The 17074-nt window shown below is 37.2% G+C and overlaps 1 protein-coding gene across 3 annotated transcripts in view; it reads right to left on the reverse strand.

Annotated features, from left to right (window-relative positions):
- The window catches only part of mtus2b (microtubule associated tumor suppressor candidate 2b), a 31774-nt gene that overhangs the window by 6803 nt on the left and 7897 nt on the right, over positions 1-17074 (reverse strand). For 2 of the 3 annotated variants that reach the window (XM_027998882.1, XM_027998880.1), the window contains exons 2-7: positions 8019-9962; positions 7653-7836; positions 7153-7332; positions 4565-4708; positions 2738-2836; positions 1685-1872 (exon numbers count right to left, since the gene is read on the reverse strand). In XM_027998882.1, coding sequence (XP_027854683.1) covers positions 1685-1872; positions 2738-2836; positions 4565-4708; positions 7153-7332; positions 7653-7836; positions 8019-9791 — 2568 coding nt within the window. In that variant the 5' untranslated portion in view covers positions 9792-9962. The remainder of the gene's footprint in view (positions 1-1684; positions 1873-2737; positions 2837-4564; positions 4709-7152; positions 7333-7652; positions 7837-8018; positions 9963-17074) is intronic. The other variant, XM_027998883.1, reaches the window with a different exon arrangement.

A 17074-nucleotide genomic window follows, 5' to 3' on the forward strand; every position in this document is an offset into this window, starting at 1 on the left:
ACATTTAATACTTTTTAATCAAAAGGAGTTTTAATTCAATCCAGAATGAGCTAATCTACTCATAATGGGTTGGGCTCATAGTAGGACAAATAAAATAAAATCAAAGGAAGAGATAAAAGGACAAGACAATAGTTAAAAAGCAGCACACACAGCACCATTATTAGCATTTGCATAAGTATAATAGGAAATTAATTGAAATATCTTTTATATTTTCCTTAGATTTTTTTAGGGAACACCCGAAGTGTTTCACAGTCCAAATTTCAGTATAGGCTTCATTGAGAATGAATGTGTCCTCTACTATTATTTCAGCATAAAAACAAACTTTGGTATAGAACTTTAATTTGGAATTTTTTTTACTTTCTTAAATATCTTGAAGATTTTGAACTAATGTATTTGCAAAGCAGCCCAGAGTCAACAAAGCACAAAATAAAATCTACAACAAATCACGCAGTGGAAACATCTTAGTGCATTAAACAGTAAATAGCTAAAGTTCTCATGCTTCCTTAACTTTTTCATGTAGTGTCACATATCATTCATAAACTTATACATATATATGCTATAAGTGTATTTTAATGTGATTCTTATGTGAAATCCGAAACTGTGAAGCGGAAGAAAAATGTTCAATTACTTTCAAATTTGTTTACAACTTCCTTTCTTTACTGCAAAACTGAAAAGTGTGGCACATACTTGTATTAGGCTCTCTATGTCAATTCCTCTGGCTTCAAATACATCTGGATTTTAGTAGAGTGTCCTTACCTGCACAACTAATTTTGAATCCAATAATAGAAGCACAAATCTGTATGACTGTTATTTTGCTAGTGGTACATCTTAAATTCTCCACTGAGGGATAATAAAGATATTTCTAATATCTATTATTTTCTGTATTTGTTTCCCTTCATCTTTCTGTCATCTAATCTCTGACCAGCTTCCTTGTTATTGTTTAAGTATAAACAACACCCAAATTTACACTTCCCTTTTAACTATTATATTGACCTGATTGAAAATCTAAAATACACCAAACGTTTGTGACATCATATCAAAATGTCATAAAGTTTAGGAGGTAAAAATGCTCCCTTAAGGCACTCTATATATTGAAGGCAAAATACAACTAGTCTTCTTTTTCCCATTTTAAATAAATATAAAATCTTTGGAAGTCCTCAAGTTTGATGAGCCCTGATGCTGCAGACTCACACTTGATGTGAAAAAAAAGATTTAAAGAAATCAAAGGAACTTGCTTTGACAGTAGCAACTGGATGCTACAGGTGTCTTTTGAACAAAGGGATGTTGGATGCTTTGTAGTTGTATTGAAGCTCACAGTGAGATTCTCTCAGCTGGCTCTATCAGACACTATTGGTCAGAAATAGTTTAAAACCATGCAGCTAAATGGGGATCTAAATGGAAGCAAGTTCAATGATGATACTGTTTACACCATAAAATTTGTGCATTGTCCTTATGAAGTGATAGTGTGTAATCTTGTTTGCTTCAACCATAGCTTCCTTCAACACAAGAAAGCTAATTCAACCATATTCTTAACATTCTTCCCTAAAAAACAATTTACTTATCTAAAGCTCTTAAATCTTAGACATCACAGCTAACTGACCCTACGTGCAACTTTTTTTTTTCACATAGAACTGACAGAATCTAATCTTAGCTCTAAAGGAGTATTTATTTCTGCAGAGCCTACCTTATCACAAAAGTGCAGAGTGGTGATGCTGAAAACATCCAGGCACAGAGAGGCCTTCTTCAGCTGGACCTGGAGAGTCTGCAGCTGCAGGGCCTGCTGCTCACATCGCTCCTGTAGCCGCTGGATCAGAGCCCGGTCCACTTCCTGACACCGTCCTGTCCGAGGAACCGCTGCTGTTCGACCGCGAGGTAGGAGCACAGATAACCAAAATGTTATTGATTAGACTCAGATGAGAGTCAAAGTAAAAATGATCAGAGGAAATATACTAATCAATGATATTTCCTTGCAACTATGGCCCCCTTTTCAGATTAAAAAAATAAATAAATAAAAATTTATATATGTATATATATATACATAATATACAGTTCGCCACTGTATGTTTGAACATTATCTAACTAATTGGACTCCTCTGAATCTACATAAACTTTACTTTTTAGATTAAACTGATGAAATGAATCATTTTTTATGATATTATAAACTAATGGGGTGAACTTGTACTAACTGCAATGAGTCATACAACTTTACAACGATGAGCTCTGTTTGCTTTGTATAATTAATTTTCCTTTCTTGGCAAATCCCCAAGCGGGGAAGAGGAAATAAGATCGATTTCTGCACATTGTGGAAAGAGGAGCAGCTTCCTACTTTTCAAGTAGGACCGCATGATGTGTGTCCTGTATTGGAGCATTGTTCACTGTACTGCAACTCTATATGTTACTACCGCTTCTCTGTCTCAGTGGTCTCTGAATAAAGCAAAATTGGTGGCGAGCACTGATGTAATCTGAGCTGGAAGAACAGGCACAGAGGGAGCTATAGCAGCATTACTGCTACTGTAGCTTGTTGCTATGACAACGTCAGGTCGCCCGTGTGTAAGATCAGGAAATGAGGAGCAGAGATTGTGAACGCAATTTAAATTTTTAAAGGAACGGAAGCAGCAATTGACATGGAACAAACTTAAGATGACATCATATCATATAGGACACAACCTGTGAGTACATCATCCGTGTAAAGCAGAGAGAAGTTTGACGTGTGAGCAGTGTGACATGACAGACTCACAGGGTGATTGTGGCTTTGGTGGAACCACAGCACATCTTTTAGGGGAAGATCTTGGTGAGAGCACAGCCTCTGTGTCCTTCTGCAGGTTTGTCCTCGACACTATGCAGAATAGAAAACTGGTGATCTGCTGCAAAATGTCCAAGATGAAAGCATTCTTTGATTTCCCAAAGCATAGAATACATGCCAAAAATTAGGAGGTTACATCAAAAGAGTTCCAAAATAGATTCTAGTAAAGAATAAACATGATTATTACATAATGGGTTACCTATAAGAATACATTACATAATTTAGAAGGATGTCCTTTCTTAGAGTTTGCTTTCTTCAAGGTATATCCTCCTCTGGCTTAAACCCCAGCATGGCATGCATGTCAAAAACCAGAGGTTTTATCAAAATTGAAACCTTTTCAACTCATACAAATTTTTCAGAAAAGAATTGTGAAAACAAAAATATTTCAACAGCTATACATTATGTACTAAAATGGGCCAGTCAAAGGCAACACATAAGTACAAGAGACAATTTTTTAGTTAAGACTGAAAAACTGAAACTGAATTTCACACCAATTTCCATTGGTCTTTAAAATCAGGGCAAAATTAAATTAAATTCGTGTGAGAATTGTTAAAAAGTGTAATTGTGTAAGAAACTTTAAGTTTATAAATGTAATCTAATTAGATTTATGACTTAGTAAATCTCATGAAAAGCGATAAAAACATTAAAATAAAACATTAAAATATATTTGCCTTGAATAAATAATTATTGTATGATAGTAAAAATCCTAGATACAATGCCGGTTAAAAAGGGGACAGTACAGACGAACCGGGCAGCTACGAAATACACAGAATTACCACTAGATGGGGATGATTTCCAACATTCAAATCAAATATTAAAATGAGGAATTTGATCGAGCTCACTGCCTCCTACAGGAGCAGAAAGGAAGTGCAGTGTGTGGTGCTTCATCACTTCTGAACTGCAGCGCTAAGCAGTAGTTACAACAGCACCGAGGCCTGCAGTTGTGGTGTTCTGCACATTCTTTCAGAAATCCTTAATTAGACTATTAGTGAGGAAACTGGTCATTAAGACATTGTTGATCATAAAGGAATCACTCTGTGATTGCTGTTTTTGGTTTTAAAATATCATGCTAAGATACAACTTAAAAAAGCAGAAAATGAAGCAAAACCTCTCAACAAAAACACAATGCTCTAAGAAAAGCCTAATTACTATTTCTGTTTTTCTTTTTTTAAATATTTTGGGTAAGAAAAAAAAAGTCATTTTATCCATTTATTTTCTATGCCAGTTTGTCCTTGCATGCAAGGGGATGCCTGTGCCAATTTCCAGTGGTCATTAGATAAGGAGATAGAAGTACATCCTGGACAGGTCACCAGTTACAAGGCAGTACAAAAACACCAGCAGGACCAAAAAACGTGCACACACACATTCACTATATAAAGACCAATTAACAAATGGTCATGTGTTTGGGAAGAAGCTGGAGGAGAGATCCCAGAACCTAACTCTTTCTTCCTAAAAGGCAACAGTGCTATTCAAATGCTTTATCTAAAAATATACAAAACAAACTTCATTAAAGAGAAATAAGAAATGGTTTGCAGCACTTATCTGCAATTTTTCTTTTTTAATGGCTTCTTTTGGTGACAAAATCAAATGATCCGGCACAGCTCGAGGTCTAAAACCAGCTGTCAAAATTCACATCCAGGCATGGAAATAACGTGATCTCACCTCAGGATAACTCTAAATTGATAATCGCTCACAAGCACACACACTGAAACTGGATATCGGAAAACTATTTCTTCCTGTCTGTGCGATGTGTGACTGTACCAAGGGAGGAGCCATGTTGGGGTGATAGGTTACGATTCTGCAGACTCGTAGTGCTGGAGGGCTGAACCCGGCCCTTAGCCTGGGAGGTTTCACTGTCTATGACGGCTTTGTGTGGAAGTGTTTCATCACCGCCAGAGCAGGGATCTACAAAGGAAGGAGACAGATAAACGTGAATCTCTGTGCTTTACCTGCAGGTATGTCTGGAAAAAGCAGCAGCCCTGTGACATGTTAGAGGAAAACTAGACTATTTAAGCTGACGTTAATGTGATTTCAAATCGAAAGAAGAATTCTTTCCAACTTAAAGACACTCCAGTAGCAAATTTTCTAAATAACCAAAAGCACAAAAAAGCATTGCTGCAAACATCTTTATTGCATTTCTGGTTTTTGCACCAGAGATGCAAAAACCATCTTTGGTGTAAAATATACCAAAGATGGTTGTATATTTTTGCTACTCAGTTTCTGTGTAACCAGCAGCTTAAAAAGACATTTCTGTAGAGAATGTTCTAAATGTCTAAACTACCAAGAGCACAAAAAAGAAATGCTGCAAACATGTTACTGCATCTCAGTTTGTTTGTTTTTTATATTATGAACAGTTTTAGATGTGGAGAAAATATGAACAAAACACATTTTCTTTAAGAGAATACAATATTAGCAGCAAAATGGTAATCATTTTGCCAATAAAAAAATCTGTAAAAAATAATAACTCACACTTTCAATATTCAAATGTACCATCCAACAGCCAGTACTTTAATACAATTTATGTATTAAATGTGGTTACCTTCATAATAACCATATTTGAAACTATTAACAAGAAACTTGCAGGATGCTTTTCCTAGTCAAAATTGCAATATGTATCTTTTATTAAAAAAATATGTTTTATACATATTTGTTAAAACTGTTACTTTGTCATGATTGTACAAAATGAGACAGAAAAGCAAAAAAATGAAGCTCCTCCCTGTAGTGCTATTGCCATTTGCAGAAATACACTGATAGTTCAGAAACAACCAATCAGAGCCAGGGGGAAGGTCTCAGTTAGAATTGTCAATCAGGCTTGAGTATGCGCCGCTTACACCCTCCCCCTTACGCTCTGCTACACTATAAGTTATGGTAATAATGTAAAATTGGAAATGCGAGGAATATCGTACTTAGTGCATTTCTAGTTTTTAATTTGAGTTGTTTCTAACCATTTTTACATACAAACATGTCTAGATTAAAGTTTACTATGTCTGCGTAAACAGGAAGTCAAAAACCAGACAAACAGATTACATTACTTATAAAACATTCAGCTGCTAAATCAATGGTTGTGCTGACACAACTCCACTTTCTACAGGTAATGTGACACTTTCAAACTGAAAAAAACGGAGTCTTTTGCCCTTGAGCATCTTTACTGTGACCTTAGTCCAGATCAGATTGCACTGTACACTACTACACACTTAACTGCCTGAATCTTACAACTGCTGCAGCTTAATATAGTCTGGCTCTAAAATGAACACCCTGTAGGTCTGTGTGATACTTTCACAGGGACTGTCGCATCTCTTCACACTGCAGCAGTCTGAATCCACCTGGGAGAGTCAGCACATTTTCCCTTTAACTGAAGCTGATACCAAGCCAGGAAGAGCACTGACTAATAGGCAGAGCTATACAGCAATTTATGCTGTTGTTTGCATGCTGGGCTGCATGTGCAATATTAGTCAAACCTCCACAACAACAACACGATGAGTAGAGGCCTCAGGCACTCTGATTGGTACCTTTATATTAGAAGTTGCAACAAACTCTTGGATTCTGGTTAGCATGATCCGTTTTTTTTTCTTTTTTTATTTTAGCTAAAATTGTATTGCTGCCATCTTACTACAGCACACTTTCAGGAGACCATACATGGATGGATCAAAGCTATGTTTTTGGCAGCCAAAAGATAAAGTTGTTATAAATTGATTGGAACACAATACAGTTTTTAATAAGCATCCTTTTATGAAAATAAATCACAGTTAAATAAATCTTACAAATTGATCGCTCATCAATTTGGGGTATGTGCTGTAAGCTGTAATTATGAAACACTAGAAATACTGCAGCACTCTTTTTGTAATCAATCTAAGAATGTCTTATTCCTTGACTTGAATTACTGAAAATAACTAACTTTTTATTGATATTCTATTATATTAAGATGCACATTTATGAATATTAAGAGATGTAAGCTTTAATTGTGATGTTAATCAGTATATCTTAACAAGCCTTTTAGGTTCAGTTTGTTTGCCCAATATTAAAAAACAAACAAAATCCCAATATTTAATGAGAAAACCACTTAAGCCACATCATTGTAGAGAGAGGAAAACAAACTTTTAACATTGCTACAATATAACATTTCTGGAATAGAATCATTTCTTAATTGTGTGAAGTGATATTCTAAATTTCATGAGTACTGTAAGGCAATGGTCATCACTTTAAATAAATCCCTCTGTGTTTAATGAATATGAGTTTCACTTTCTTATTCAAATAAATGAAATAAAACATGTTACGACAGTTTTCTATATTTATTGACTTGCGCCTGTATAATCAAAGCACAGTCAAATAGAAAAAGCATCGCGACTTACAGTGACATTGGTCGTTGTGACAGCTGTCGTTGGACTGGCTGCTGGACAACGATGAGGCGCTGGAGCTGCGTATGACGCCTAAAGCAGCTAGTCGAGCAGCTGGAAGGCTGGAAAAGCCTGGAGGACGGAGACCGGACTGGCCCGACTTCAGCAGGACAGTTTTGGGTGTAATTTCTGGACCTTGGCAGAAATATATGTGGTTTTCCATGTGGAATACAACACAATGAAGCTGGGGTTCCCTTTTTAGGTTATAATTGTGGTGACATGACTGCTTAAATTGATCTAATTTAAATAAATAAATAAACATTACAAAATCATAAACCTAGTAAAAAATACATCTATTCAGAAATTTAGAGCACAATATAGAAGAGACCAGCATGTACCAAAGCACAATAGGGCTTGAAAAAGTTGAAATATGCAATGAATATTGACAGAAAGTCCTAATGTTAACCTTTTAAAGATTTCTCAAACTGATGGAGGTTAACTTTCCTCCATCTTACCTGTTTGGTCCTGGAGGCCTGGGGTGGACACGCTTGCTGCATGGCAGGATAGTGGAGCTGACCTCTGACCCATCTGCGGGACTCTTGTCTTGGCCGCGGGCTGCCTGGTGACTGCCCCCAAACCTAGCTGAGGCCTCAGAGTTCTAGGTGAACGATAGACGCCTCCACCGTCTTGGTAAAGATGCTGATGAAGGACATTAGCAACCAATTACTGTCACAAGAGCTACATTTCCTTTCACAATGAATATATTGAAGTTGAGGGATGCAATGGGAAAAAAAATTAAAAAGGTAAGGGAGATTGATTATGTTACATCTTGATTGTCATTCTATGTTAGGAATAGGTGAAATCCAGAATCTACATCTCACCTCTTGGACGTATTTCTTCGACATTTCTTCATGAAAGCTCTCTGATTTCCCGCTCACCCTCTGAGGTGCGGTGTACCCTGGAGGTTTCACGCCCATCGGAGCTGCGCCTGGCGGATAGTACCCTGCCTTCTGCAACTCCTGTCGATATTTGTCGAACAGTACATTGGAGGAGCTGAGAACCGGAGTGGATCTGGATTGAGGAACCCCCTTTGAATCCTTCTCAGCTTGTGCACCAGAAGAAGATAGTGGTTGAGTTGCCTTTGTTAAGCCTTCAGACTGGGTGTTGGTGTCTTGTGATTTTGCTGGTGTGCTTTTTCGAATGTATGTAATGATTTTTGGTCTCACATTTTTGGGCTTCTGTGGTAGAGGGGGAATTTTGGGCTCATTTTCTTTCTGTTGAGAGATGGGTTTGGGAATGCCACTATTTATGTTTATTTTATTCGGAAGTCTGACAATCTGACCAACAGTTTTTTGAAAAGCAGCACTTCTTTCCAAACTCAAAGCCCTTGTGCCCTGGACTTTAGCTGGAGAACCTGGCGGTTGTCTTTTGGGTGAGCAGGAGGTAGTTTTGGGAGTTGCCGGGGCTGCAGATCGACCAGGGCTTCCCCATGTTTTCCTCCGCTCCTGAGATGACAAGCTGGAGCTGTTCTCAAAGGAGCCCTGCTTTTTCAGGCTGTTATCAAAAGAAAGCTGCTTCTTGAAAGAATTCTCAAAGGATGGCTGCTTTTTGAAACTCCTGTCAAAAGAGTTTTGTTTCTTTAGACCGTTATCAAATGAGCCTTGTTTTCTTATGGCTTTTGGTTCACTTGATGGATGAGTTGCTTTTGCACCACTATTGACTGGTTTTATCAACTCAAGGATTTCACTGGCTTGTGTGCTTTTATCCATTTTAGTTTTGCTTTCTACACAGAATAAAGCTTTGTGGTCTGTATTATCACAATCTCCCTTTGAAATGGTTTTTCCTTCCACATTCCTCTGGTTATTATCTGTGTTCTGCTCGTTGCTTACATCCTCGCTTAAGACACCATTCTCCACTTGCTGTTGTGGTACAATAATCTCTGGATGAGGTGTTGAATTTAAATTCATGTCTAAATCTTGCTGGTGTGTTGGGCTTTTTCTAGCTGACAAGGAGAGATCAGCTTTTGGGGGGGCTTTGTCTCGCTCAGAGACGATGCTACAGGTTTGGGAGGCCACAGTAAGATCCTCTGAGAGGGCAGAGTGGTTACCAGGGGCAACATGCCAGGAGTCTGTCGTCGGAGTAGCTGTGGTGGACAAGCAGGTCACAAAAACATCAGAATCAGAGACATGAGACGCTGATGACTCCTGCTCACAAGCAACATCCACAACCGACTTCATTCCTTTACGATTTGTACCACCTGTTGCCTGTTTTTCTGTGGCATTACTACACGGTGAGGTCTCCTCTTGATGTTTCTTCCTTTCTGTGAGCCCAACAAAATCTTCCCCATCCTCAACCAAATAAGCCTCCAACTCCTGACACTCCAACATCTCAAACTCAGCCAGCTCAGGGTCGTCACACTGAGAGTCTGTGCCCCAGATGATGACTTTGTCTTGCTCTGCTGTCTCAGTCATTATCCCTGACAGAGAGCCAGTATGTCCAGTTCTCCCATCATCCTCCTCTGTCTGAACTCTGTTGGCATTTGCATCACCAGCACCCTGCTGGTTGTTGTTCCTCAATTCCCGGTCACCAACTTCTTCTACTTGATCACACATTATGGACAAAGTTAAGAGTCTGTGGCACCCTAAGGAGGTCATTCACATCACTCATCCATAGCGTCAGTTATAAATCTCTGCCTTCTCATTTAAAAGCCTTACATGCGGAAGAGGAGCACATAATGACATGCTTTTTTCCAGCACTGAAGGAATCAGAATGTCTCAGATAAGAGCAAATTTTGAAGAGATGTCCTCATTACATCTTTTTGGAGTCTGTAAGACAAGAGCAAAATAAAAACAGCATGACATTAGAATTGGTATTACAGCCTGATCCCACAATATTTGTCATTAGAGCTGAAATGATTCTTTGGATTAATTGTGATGAACTGATTATTGAAATAATCGTCAACTAATTTAGTAATTGATTAAACGTTAACTGGAGAATACAGACTCAAGAAAAGTCAGACATTCAGAGAAGTAATTACTTTAACTTTAAAGAGGCATTATAGTGGGACTCAGTATCAGTAAATGTCAGATTTTAATGTGAACCTGAATAAAATATCAGTGGTTCTTGTAGGACACACAGGTAACTATAAATCTGCTAGGATTTATAGTTTTTAGAAAACTTGTTTGTAAGCAAGTTAACCTGAAGTATATATCATGTAGTATGAATGAACACTTAATACAACTCTCCCAGGTCTATATGTGACATAGATAAAACTATGTAGTATTAAAACAGGAGACAGAAGCTCATCAAGCTTCAGATGTCCTGTATAAATATGACTGTAAACAAAAGTGGAAACTAGGACAGACCTCACTAGTCCTAAAAGAAGGATTTAACAACAACATTATAAATAATGATGACTGGAGGGAAAGGAACAAAGAAATGATCAAATTATATTTTTGAATTACAATGAAGGAATGACTGAATATCTGCCCTGTTTTTTGCAATGTTGAGAAACATTAACAGAGAGGAAAACAAAACAAAGAATGCACCATATAATTTTAACTTATCTGTTTCCCCATCAGTTGTATAGATATTGTCATAAATAACGCATTATGTGGCAGCTGTTACTTTGTGCTGTATTTTCAATTCTAATTTCTGATTTTTTGTTGTTGTGCGCACTTATAAATGCAACAAGAACGACAGAACTTACATCGACCATGGCTCATCACTTTGACATGGAAGAAACTATGTTGTCTTCTGAGAAGTGAATAAGAGTTGCATGCTGTGCTGCAGGCAGAACAGGAGGCTCTTAGCATTGTTGATGGCTGCATTTACTATGAAAGGGTCTGCATTTTCAGAGCTAGTACAATTAAAGGGACAGCAAGCCATGTTCAAGCTGTGCAGCACTGCTAATGGTTTTTGGTTCTCTTAATATAGTGGCAGAAGCAGTAACTTGGGTGGATGAATCCTTCAAAAAAGGTCACTGAAAGATTTGTTACTTTGCCATATTATTTGGGACTTTCTACAATAAATTTTGCATAGCAAGTAGGGATCTGTTCAGTAATGCAAATGCTTTTTTGTTCTTGTCTCAGCTTATAGAGAAAAGGTAGAAATGGGGCTGCATATCTAAAAATGATTCAGTGATCATACTGTAATGTTAAATATAATGATAATGTAACCAGCTGTAATAAATCCACATTAAAGTTTTCTGTTATTATGATGAATGTTAATCATCTTAGATACTATCGCGTATGTGAAGTATGGACATTTAGTAGTTCAGTGAAATTAAAAATTTGTGATACTTGCAGCATAACAACCAAGAGATATTGGATTCCAAACAGTTGTTTGTAATATTTTTTATTATTGCAGACAATGATGTTGTGATATATTTGCAATGTAAGGTGGCGCACTAGTTGAGAAATTATAAATCCAGTCATAATGCTTGATATTATTTTAATCTCTTTCTTTTATTTTGGATACAACACCACTACCCCATTCAAGGCCTTGCCAATAATGTGTCACATTTATTTGTTGAATTAAAATAATACACATAAAATGTTGCATAGGTTATATACAGGATACAGTGGAATTGTAAAGGAAGAATACGATATGTAATGCACTCTACTTATTAAAACATCTGAAAGTAGCCAATGAAATGCCTGATTAATCCGTCTCCAACTGGAATACAGTATTTTGATTTTCACTCAGTGGGCGCCACATTCCTGCTGTTCATGAGCAGCTGGAGTTTTGGTCCACCCCAGAAGTGAAATTCTAATATTTTAATATTTTAAAGAAATTGGAATCTTTGATAAAGTATATGATACAGATCATTTTTCAATCACTATATGTCTCTGAACAGACTTTGAGCTGCTCTGCACTTTGTGCATTTAAAGCCCCAGTTTTTACGGAGATATTGTTTGAAACGGCTGATGAGGATCCCTGTCCAGCTGTGGGAGTATTTGAAGTTAACATATCACAGAAGTACAGTATTGATGTACTGACAGAATGTACATGACTGATGCTTATATGGTGTTACAGCCATCGAAGACAACTGCATCTTGGCCATAATCCCACTGACCACAGCATGGTCATGGTTATAGCTTTAGTAACAGCTGAGCACATTCACATATATCACAGCAGTAACATGAGTGAGAGCTGTTAAACCTTTACTTCATTCTCTTTGTGGGCTGGAGATTCACTGACGTTTAATAAATTGTTTACTACATATTAAAGACTAAACTGCAACGTAAAACAGCCCAGACTCTCCCTCAGGGTCGAAGGACACACAAACAAAAGCATGAGTAATGTAACAAGATGGAGTGAGGTTGGATGTAAATCTTGTAAGAATGTGTCTTTAAGTTGTTTTGAAGCAGAAGAAAAACATATACAAGATAAATTTTAAATTTGAGCCTTTTTTCCCTTGCCTATCTCTAGAATTCTATACTTCCATACTTTTTATATCTGTGAAATTTACCAACTTATTTACTTACCCGATCACAATACAATAAAAAAGCTCTAAAATATTTACTTGGATCATTTTGACTCACATGAGCTCATATGTGCCAGTCAGGTTTCTCAAATATCTCTGCTGGAGGAAGTTTTGCAGCTGCTCAATTCTGCAAAGTGGAGGAAATCAGAGGCACAACTTTACTGCCATTTCCCTTCATCTTTTCAGGCAAAAAAAAAAATTAATAAAGGATGTCTGCAAAGGATTTCCTGACTGAATTCCTGTGCAGAAAAAGAGCCTTGAAAGTCCCTCTGATCTCAGCCGTGCCCACAAATCCACCTGCATTAAGCTCTCATCGCCAAATCTAAGAATTTATCCTCTGCTGTTTTAAAAGTTCATTCAGCTCATAAAATCTAACTGGACATTTAATAAAACTGTCCTGTTGCCAATCCTCATTATAATGATCAGTGTTTTTTGGGTTTTTTTTCTCACAAAAATGTGAACCGGCAAAGGGTTAAACAAAGGCTGGATTAATCTGCTCTGTGCACAAACAGAACTTCAGTAAATGTCTTTTTCACACATATCAACCTGTTAGCAAAAAATTAAACTACTGAAAACTGCTCTGCTTCATGGTTTTACTCCCCATTTCTATCCCTTACACAGTAGAAATAAAAACATCCTTGTGAAGGCTTGACATACAGTACAGACCAAAGGTTTGGACACACCTGTGTGTCCAAACTTTTGGTCTGTACTCATTATTATGAGTACAGACTTGTCTTGTCTACAACAAGAAGAAAAACATGTACCTGCAAAAGATGAATGAAGTTTACTAGTTTAGTTCTATTCGCTTATGGTTACTTAGGTTAAAAGTCGAGCTGCAGAGATTTCCCACAGTTACTTTGCACTTGCAGACACATGAGACGAGCTGATTCAGCAAAGCCCTCGGCTGTACACAAACCGATAAATCACATATCAGATTTCTTTATACGTGCACTTCCTGTTCCTGCCGATCAGGTCTCATACAGCAACGCAAGAGGTTTTAATGAAGTCAAAGTATGAACTGATTTCTGCTTTCAGGTCTCTCAGGTGGGTTATAGGTTGAACATTTCCAGGAATGATGGAGACTTTGAAATACAGGAGCAGCCACATTTATCAGCAACCTAGATAATTGTGTGAAAAATCCTACAGGCCTACAGGAGACTTGGTGACCTGAAAACACTTATTACACACTTTTAGCTCTCTTAAACTGCTGTCATACTGTCACCTATCTTGCTAGTTGCTATGAATGTTGGCATATTGAAAAACATATATTATGTTGGTCTAAATGTAGGAAAAATGAAATTTCTGACATGTCGTGGAATTACTGTCACATTTGAAGTGCATAGTGCATGTGTATTGCCATCATGGGGCTGTAATTTACAGTATTCTGCTGCATCATACCCAGGTATTTTACTTTTTCAGTAGTCGCTCTTTGGCTTTATTTATTTTTTGTCATATATAAGGATCAACTGACTCATTGGAAATAAAACATAATTTATTGCTGACATTCATTTCATACCAGGTCATACCATCATTTTCACCTGAGTTGACTGAATTTACTGCAGTGCAGACAAGCTGTATAACATAGTGTGATATGCTATTATTAAGTCACTATGATTATTGCAACATTATAACCACAAATGAGAATATGTGCAACATACATGTCATGTGAGAGCTGTGCTGTTCTTGTGAGATTTTGCTCTTCCCATAAATGATTACTTTAGTTTATCTTTTTTTCCACACATCACTACAAATAAATGTGTCAGTCAGTGTAAAGCACACATACCTGTTCAAAACGATTTGTATATTTTTGTGTCAAAGATCACTAAAAAGTAAACGGAATGGAAAACACTCTTAGATAGAATAAAAACACAACAGCCAAATGACTGCTGTGTTATGTCTAAAGAACAAACCTTGTGTTAGCTTCTCCTAAGCTTTCTGTTGAAAGCCTATAAAATGTGAAGAAACTCTGAGATGAGCACGAGACTGCTTTGCTCATCTCCGCAGCATTTTATTTGCGATTCTCTTTGTGGTTCTTAACTTTTCATTGTGCGGATCAATCCCAACAGCCTGTATCGAGCCAGCTCACATGAAATTTCTTCACACCAAATAAAGCTTAGGCCTCCTCTAGGGCAACCAGACATCCAGGGACGCCTGACAAGAGATCATTTTCAAGAAAGTAGCTGCAGTTCGGTAAAAAGGCTTGTTTCTGCCGTGGTCTTGATTGCTTTCCCATGCCTTAAATTGAATTCCAGCTTGAAATCAATCCAGCACAAAGTCAAGCCAATGCACAGACAGTCCAGGCCATCAGTATTTATCAGAGCAGTGGTGATAGATATGATATGGTGCACTTATTACATTTTGAAAGATTTATTCAATCAAAGCTCTGAACAGTTTGAGTTAGAAAAACATGAGTACAGTGTAACAGTAATTGAAGAAATAAACTTGATTCTGTTCACACGTTTAAGAAAAACAAGCTGCTTCTTTTGCCAGCTGGAACATGTCCAATGTTAAATTATTATTTACAGTATGTTGCACATACATTTATATCCTTGAACTTGCTTTTTGTCACTCAGAAATGTCTATGTAATTTATCTAGATTTTATGTGACAGACCAATTATGGAATAACGGTAAAGTAAAAAAAAAAGCAACACCTATGATTTTCACAGTTGTTGTTTGTTTTTTTCAAATAATAAGAAAAAAACCCGAAAAGCTCATAATCCAGACCTCTTCAGCCAGAGTAGGAGAATGTTTTGACAGGAGAACTTTTAGTCAGCAAATCTAGCTTTTATGGAACAATGTAAATCAGAAAGACATCATAGAAAGAGACAATTAAAAGTTTAAAGTTTGTCATAAGCCATGTAAGAGTCAAAGCAAACAAGTAGAAGAGACTATATCTAACTTTTTCTCCCTATGTAAAACTCTACTCTAATTGACACTGCATGTGACCCTGAACACATAATTTCTACACTAAACAATGTGCTACAGTGATGGTTTCCTTAAGCAGATAATGAAACTGTTCAGAGCCAACCGAAAAAGAAAAAACTAAATATATCTGAATCCTAGAAGAAAACCTCTTAGAGGCTACAAAAGAGTTGAAACTGGGGCAGAGATTTACCTTTTGTTTTGATAACGACCAAAAACATAATCAAAGCAAGTATTGACTCGGGTTGTTCAGACACGTATAACTTGGAAACAAACAAGTTCCATACTTCCTTGTGGAATTTCTTTCTAATTCCACTATTACATTCTACTTTGCATAGGACTCCCATGTGAAATCTTAATGAAATACATGTTTCATTGTTTATGGATGTAACATGGAAAAAATGATTAAAAAAATATTTCTTCAAGTCACTATTTGTGCCATACACAAAGGTTCTTCTGACAGTATTTGAGAAGAAATATTCAGTTTTCTCAGAGAAAAGAGGAATGTTTTTTTCTCTCAGATGAAAGAGAAAAAGTAAAAGAATACACTGTGTTCCAAATTATTATGCAAGTGATATTTTCTCAGATTTTCTTAAATGGTCAATGCAAATGATGGTCAGTATAATTTTCAAGTCATGAACTATTACAGCATAAATCAAATTTTACTGAACAAAGCTCCCCATGAGAACAATATTTTTTTCAAAAATACAAAATTCAAAATGCACTGTTCCAAATTATTATGCCTCATTATGCCTTTATCTGTAGAAACCCATCTTTGTTCTGTATCAGCCACAAATCTCTTCACAGTACGATAACTTCAGTTTTTGTTAAATATCTAATGTTTTCATATCTTATCATACGGCACTACACTATCTGATGAGTTTCGTCAGCAGAGAGATCCTTTCTCTTTCCCATATTGCTTGAAACCTGTGGCCTGCTTAATAATGTGGAACATCCTTCTTAAGTAGATTTCCTTTAATTGAGCTCACCAGACAAACTAATCAAGTGTAGTGGATCTAGAAATTAATGTGTTACTAAAACAGACACCCCCATTTTTGAAAAGATTATTTTAAGATGATTAGAACAACTGTCTAACATTAGCTGACTCATGTCAATGACTACCTAGTCAGTAGAGGGCGCTACTGTGAGTGAATGAACAAACGAGGAAACTTCTATAGTGTCTGCCCGCGCATGCGCAGTTAATAATAAACCGCTGCCAGCAGAGCAAGGCACAACGTATTAACGTGTCTGTTCCTCATCATTCACAGATCCACAGCGCATCCTGCCTGTGCATCGCTTGTGCCGGCCCAGATTCCCCCTAGGTCTGGGGCCGGTAACAATTGGGGGCTCGTCCGGGATCACCAGTGCCACCTAGTGGGGAGAGTGGGAACGGCTACAGAGAAAACCTGTGTCCAAAGCTTCAAGGAAGGCTGCAGTGCTGTGCGTCATCCAGAGAGTAGAGGTTACAGAGGTTAAAGATGGCTACCACAACCCCGCGAAGGATGCTGGTTTTCAAAATCCGAAAG

This window comes from Xiphophorus couchianus, chromosome 18 (assembly GCF_001444195.1).
Source record: "Xiphophorus couchianus chromosome 18, X_couchianus-1.0, whole genome shotgun sequence".
Taxonomy (NCBI): domain Eukaryota; kingdom Metazoa; phylum Chordata; class Actinopteri; order Cyprinodontiformes; family Poeciliidae; genus Xiphophorus; species Xiphophorus couchianus.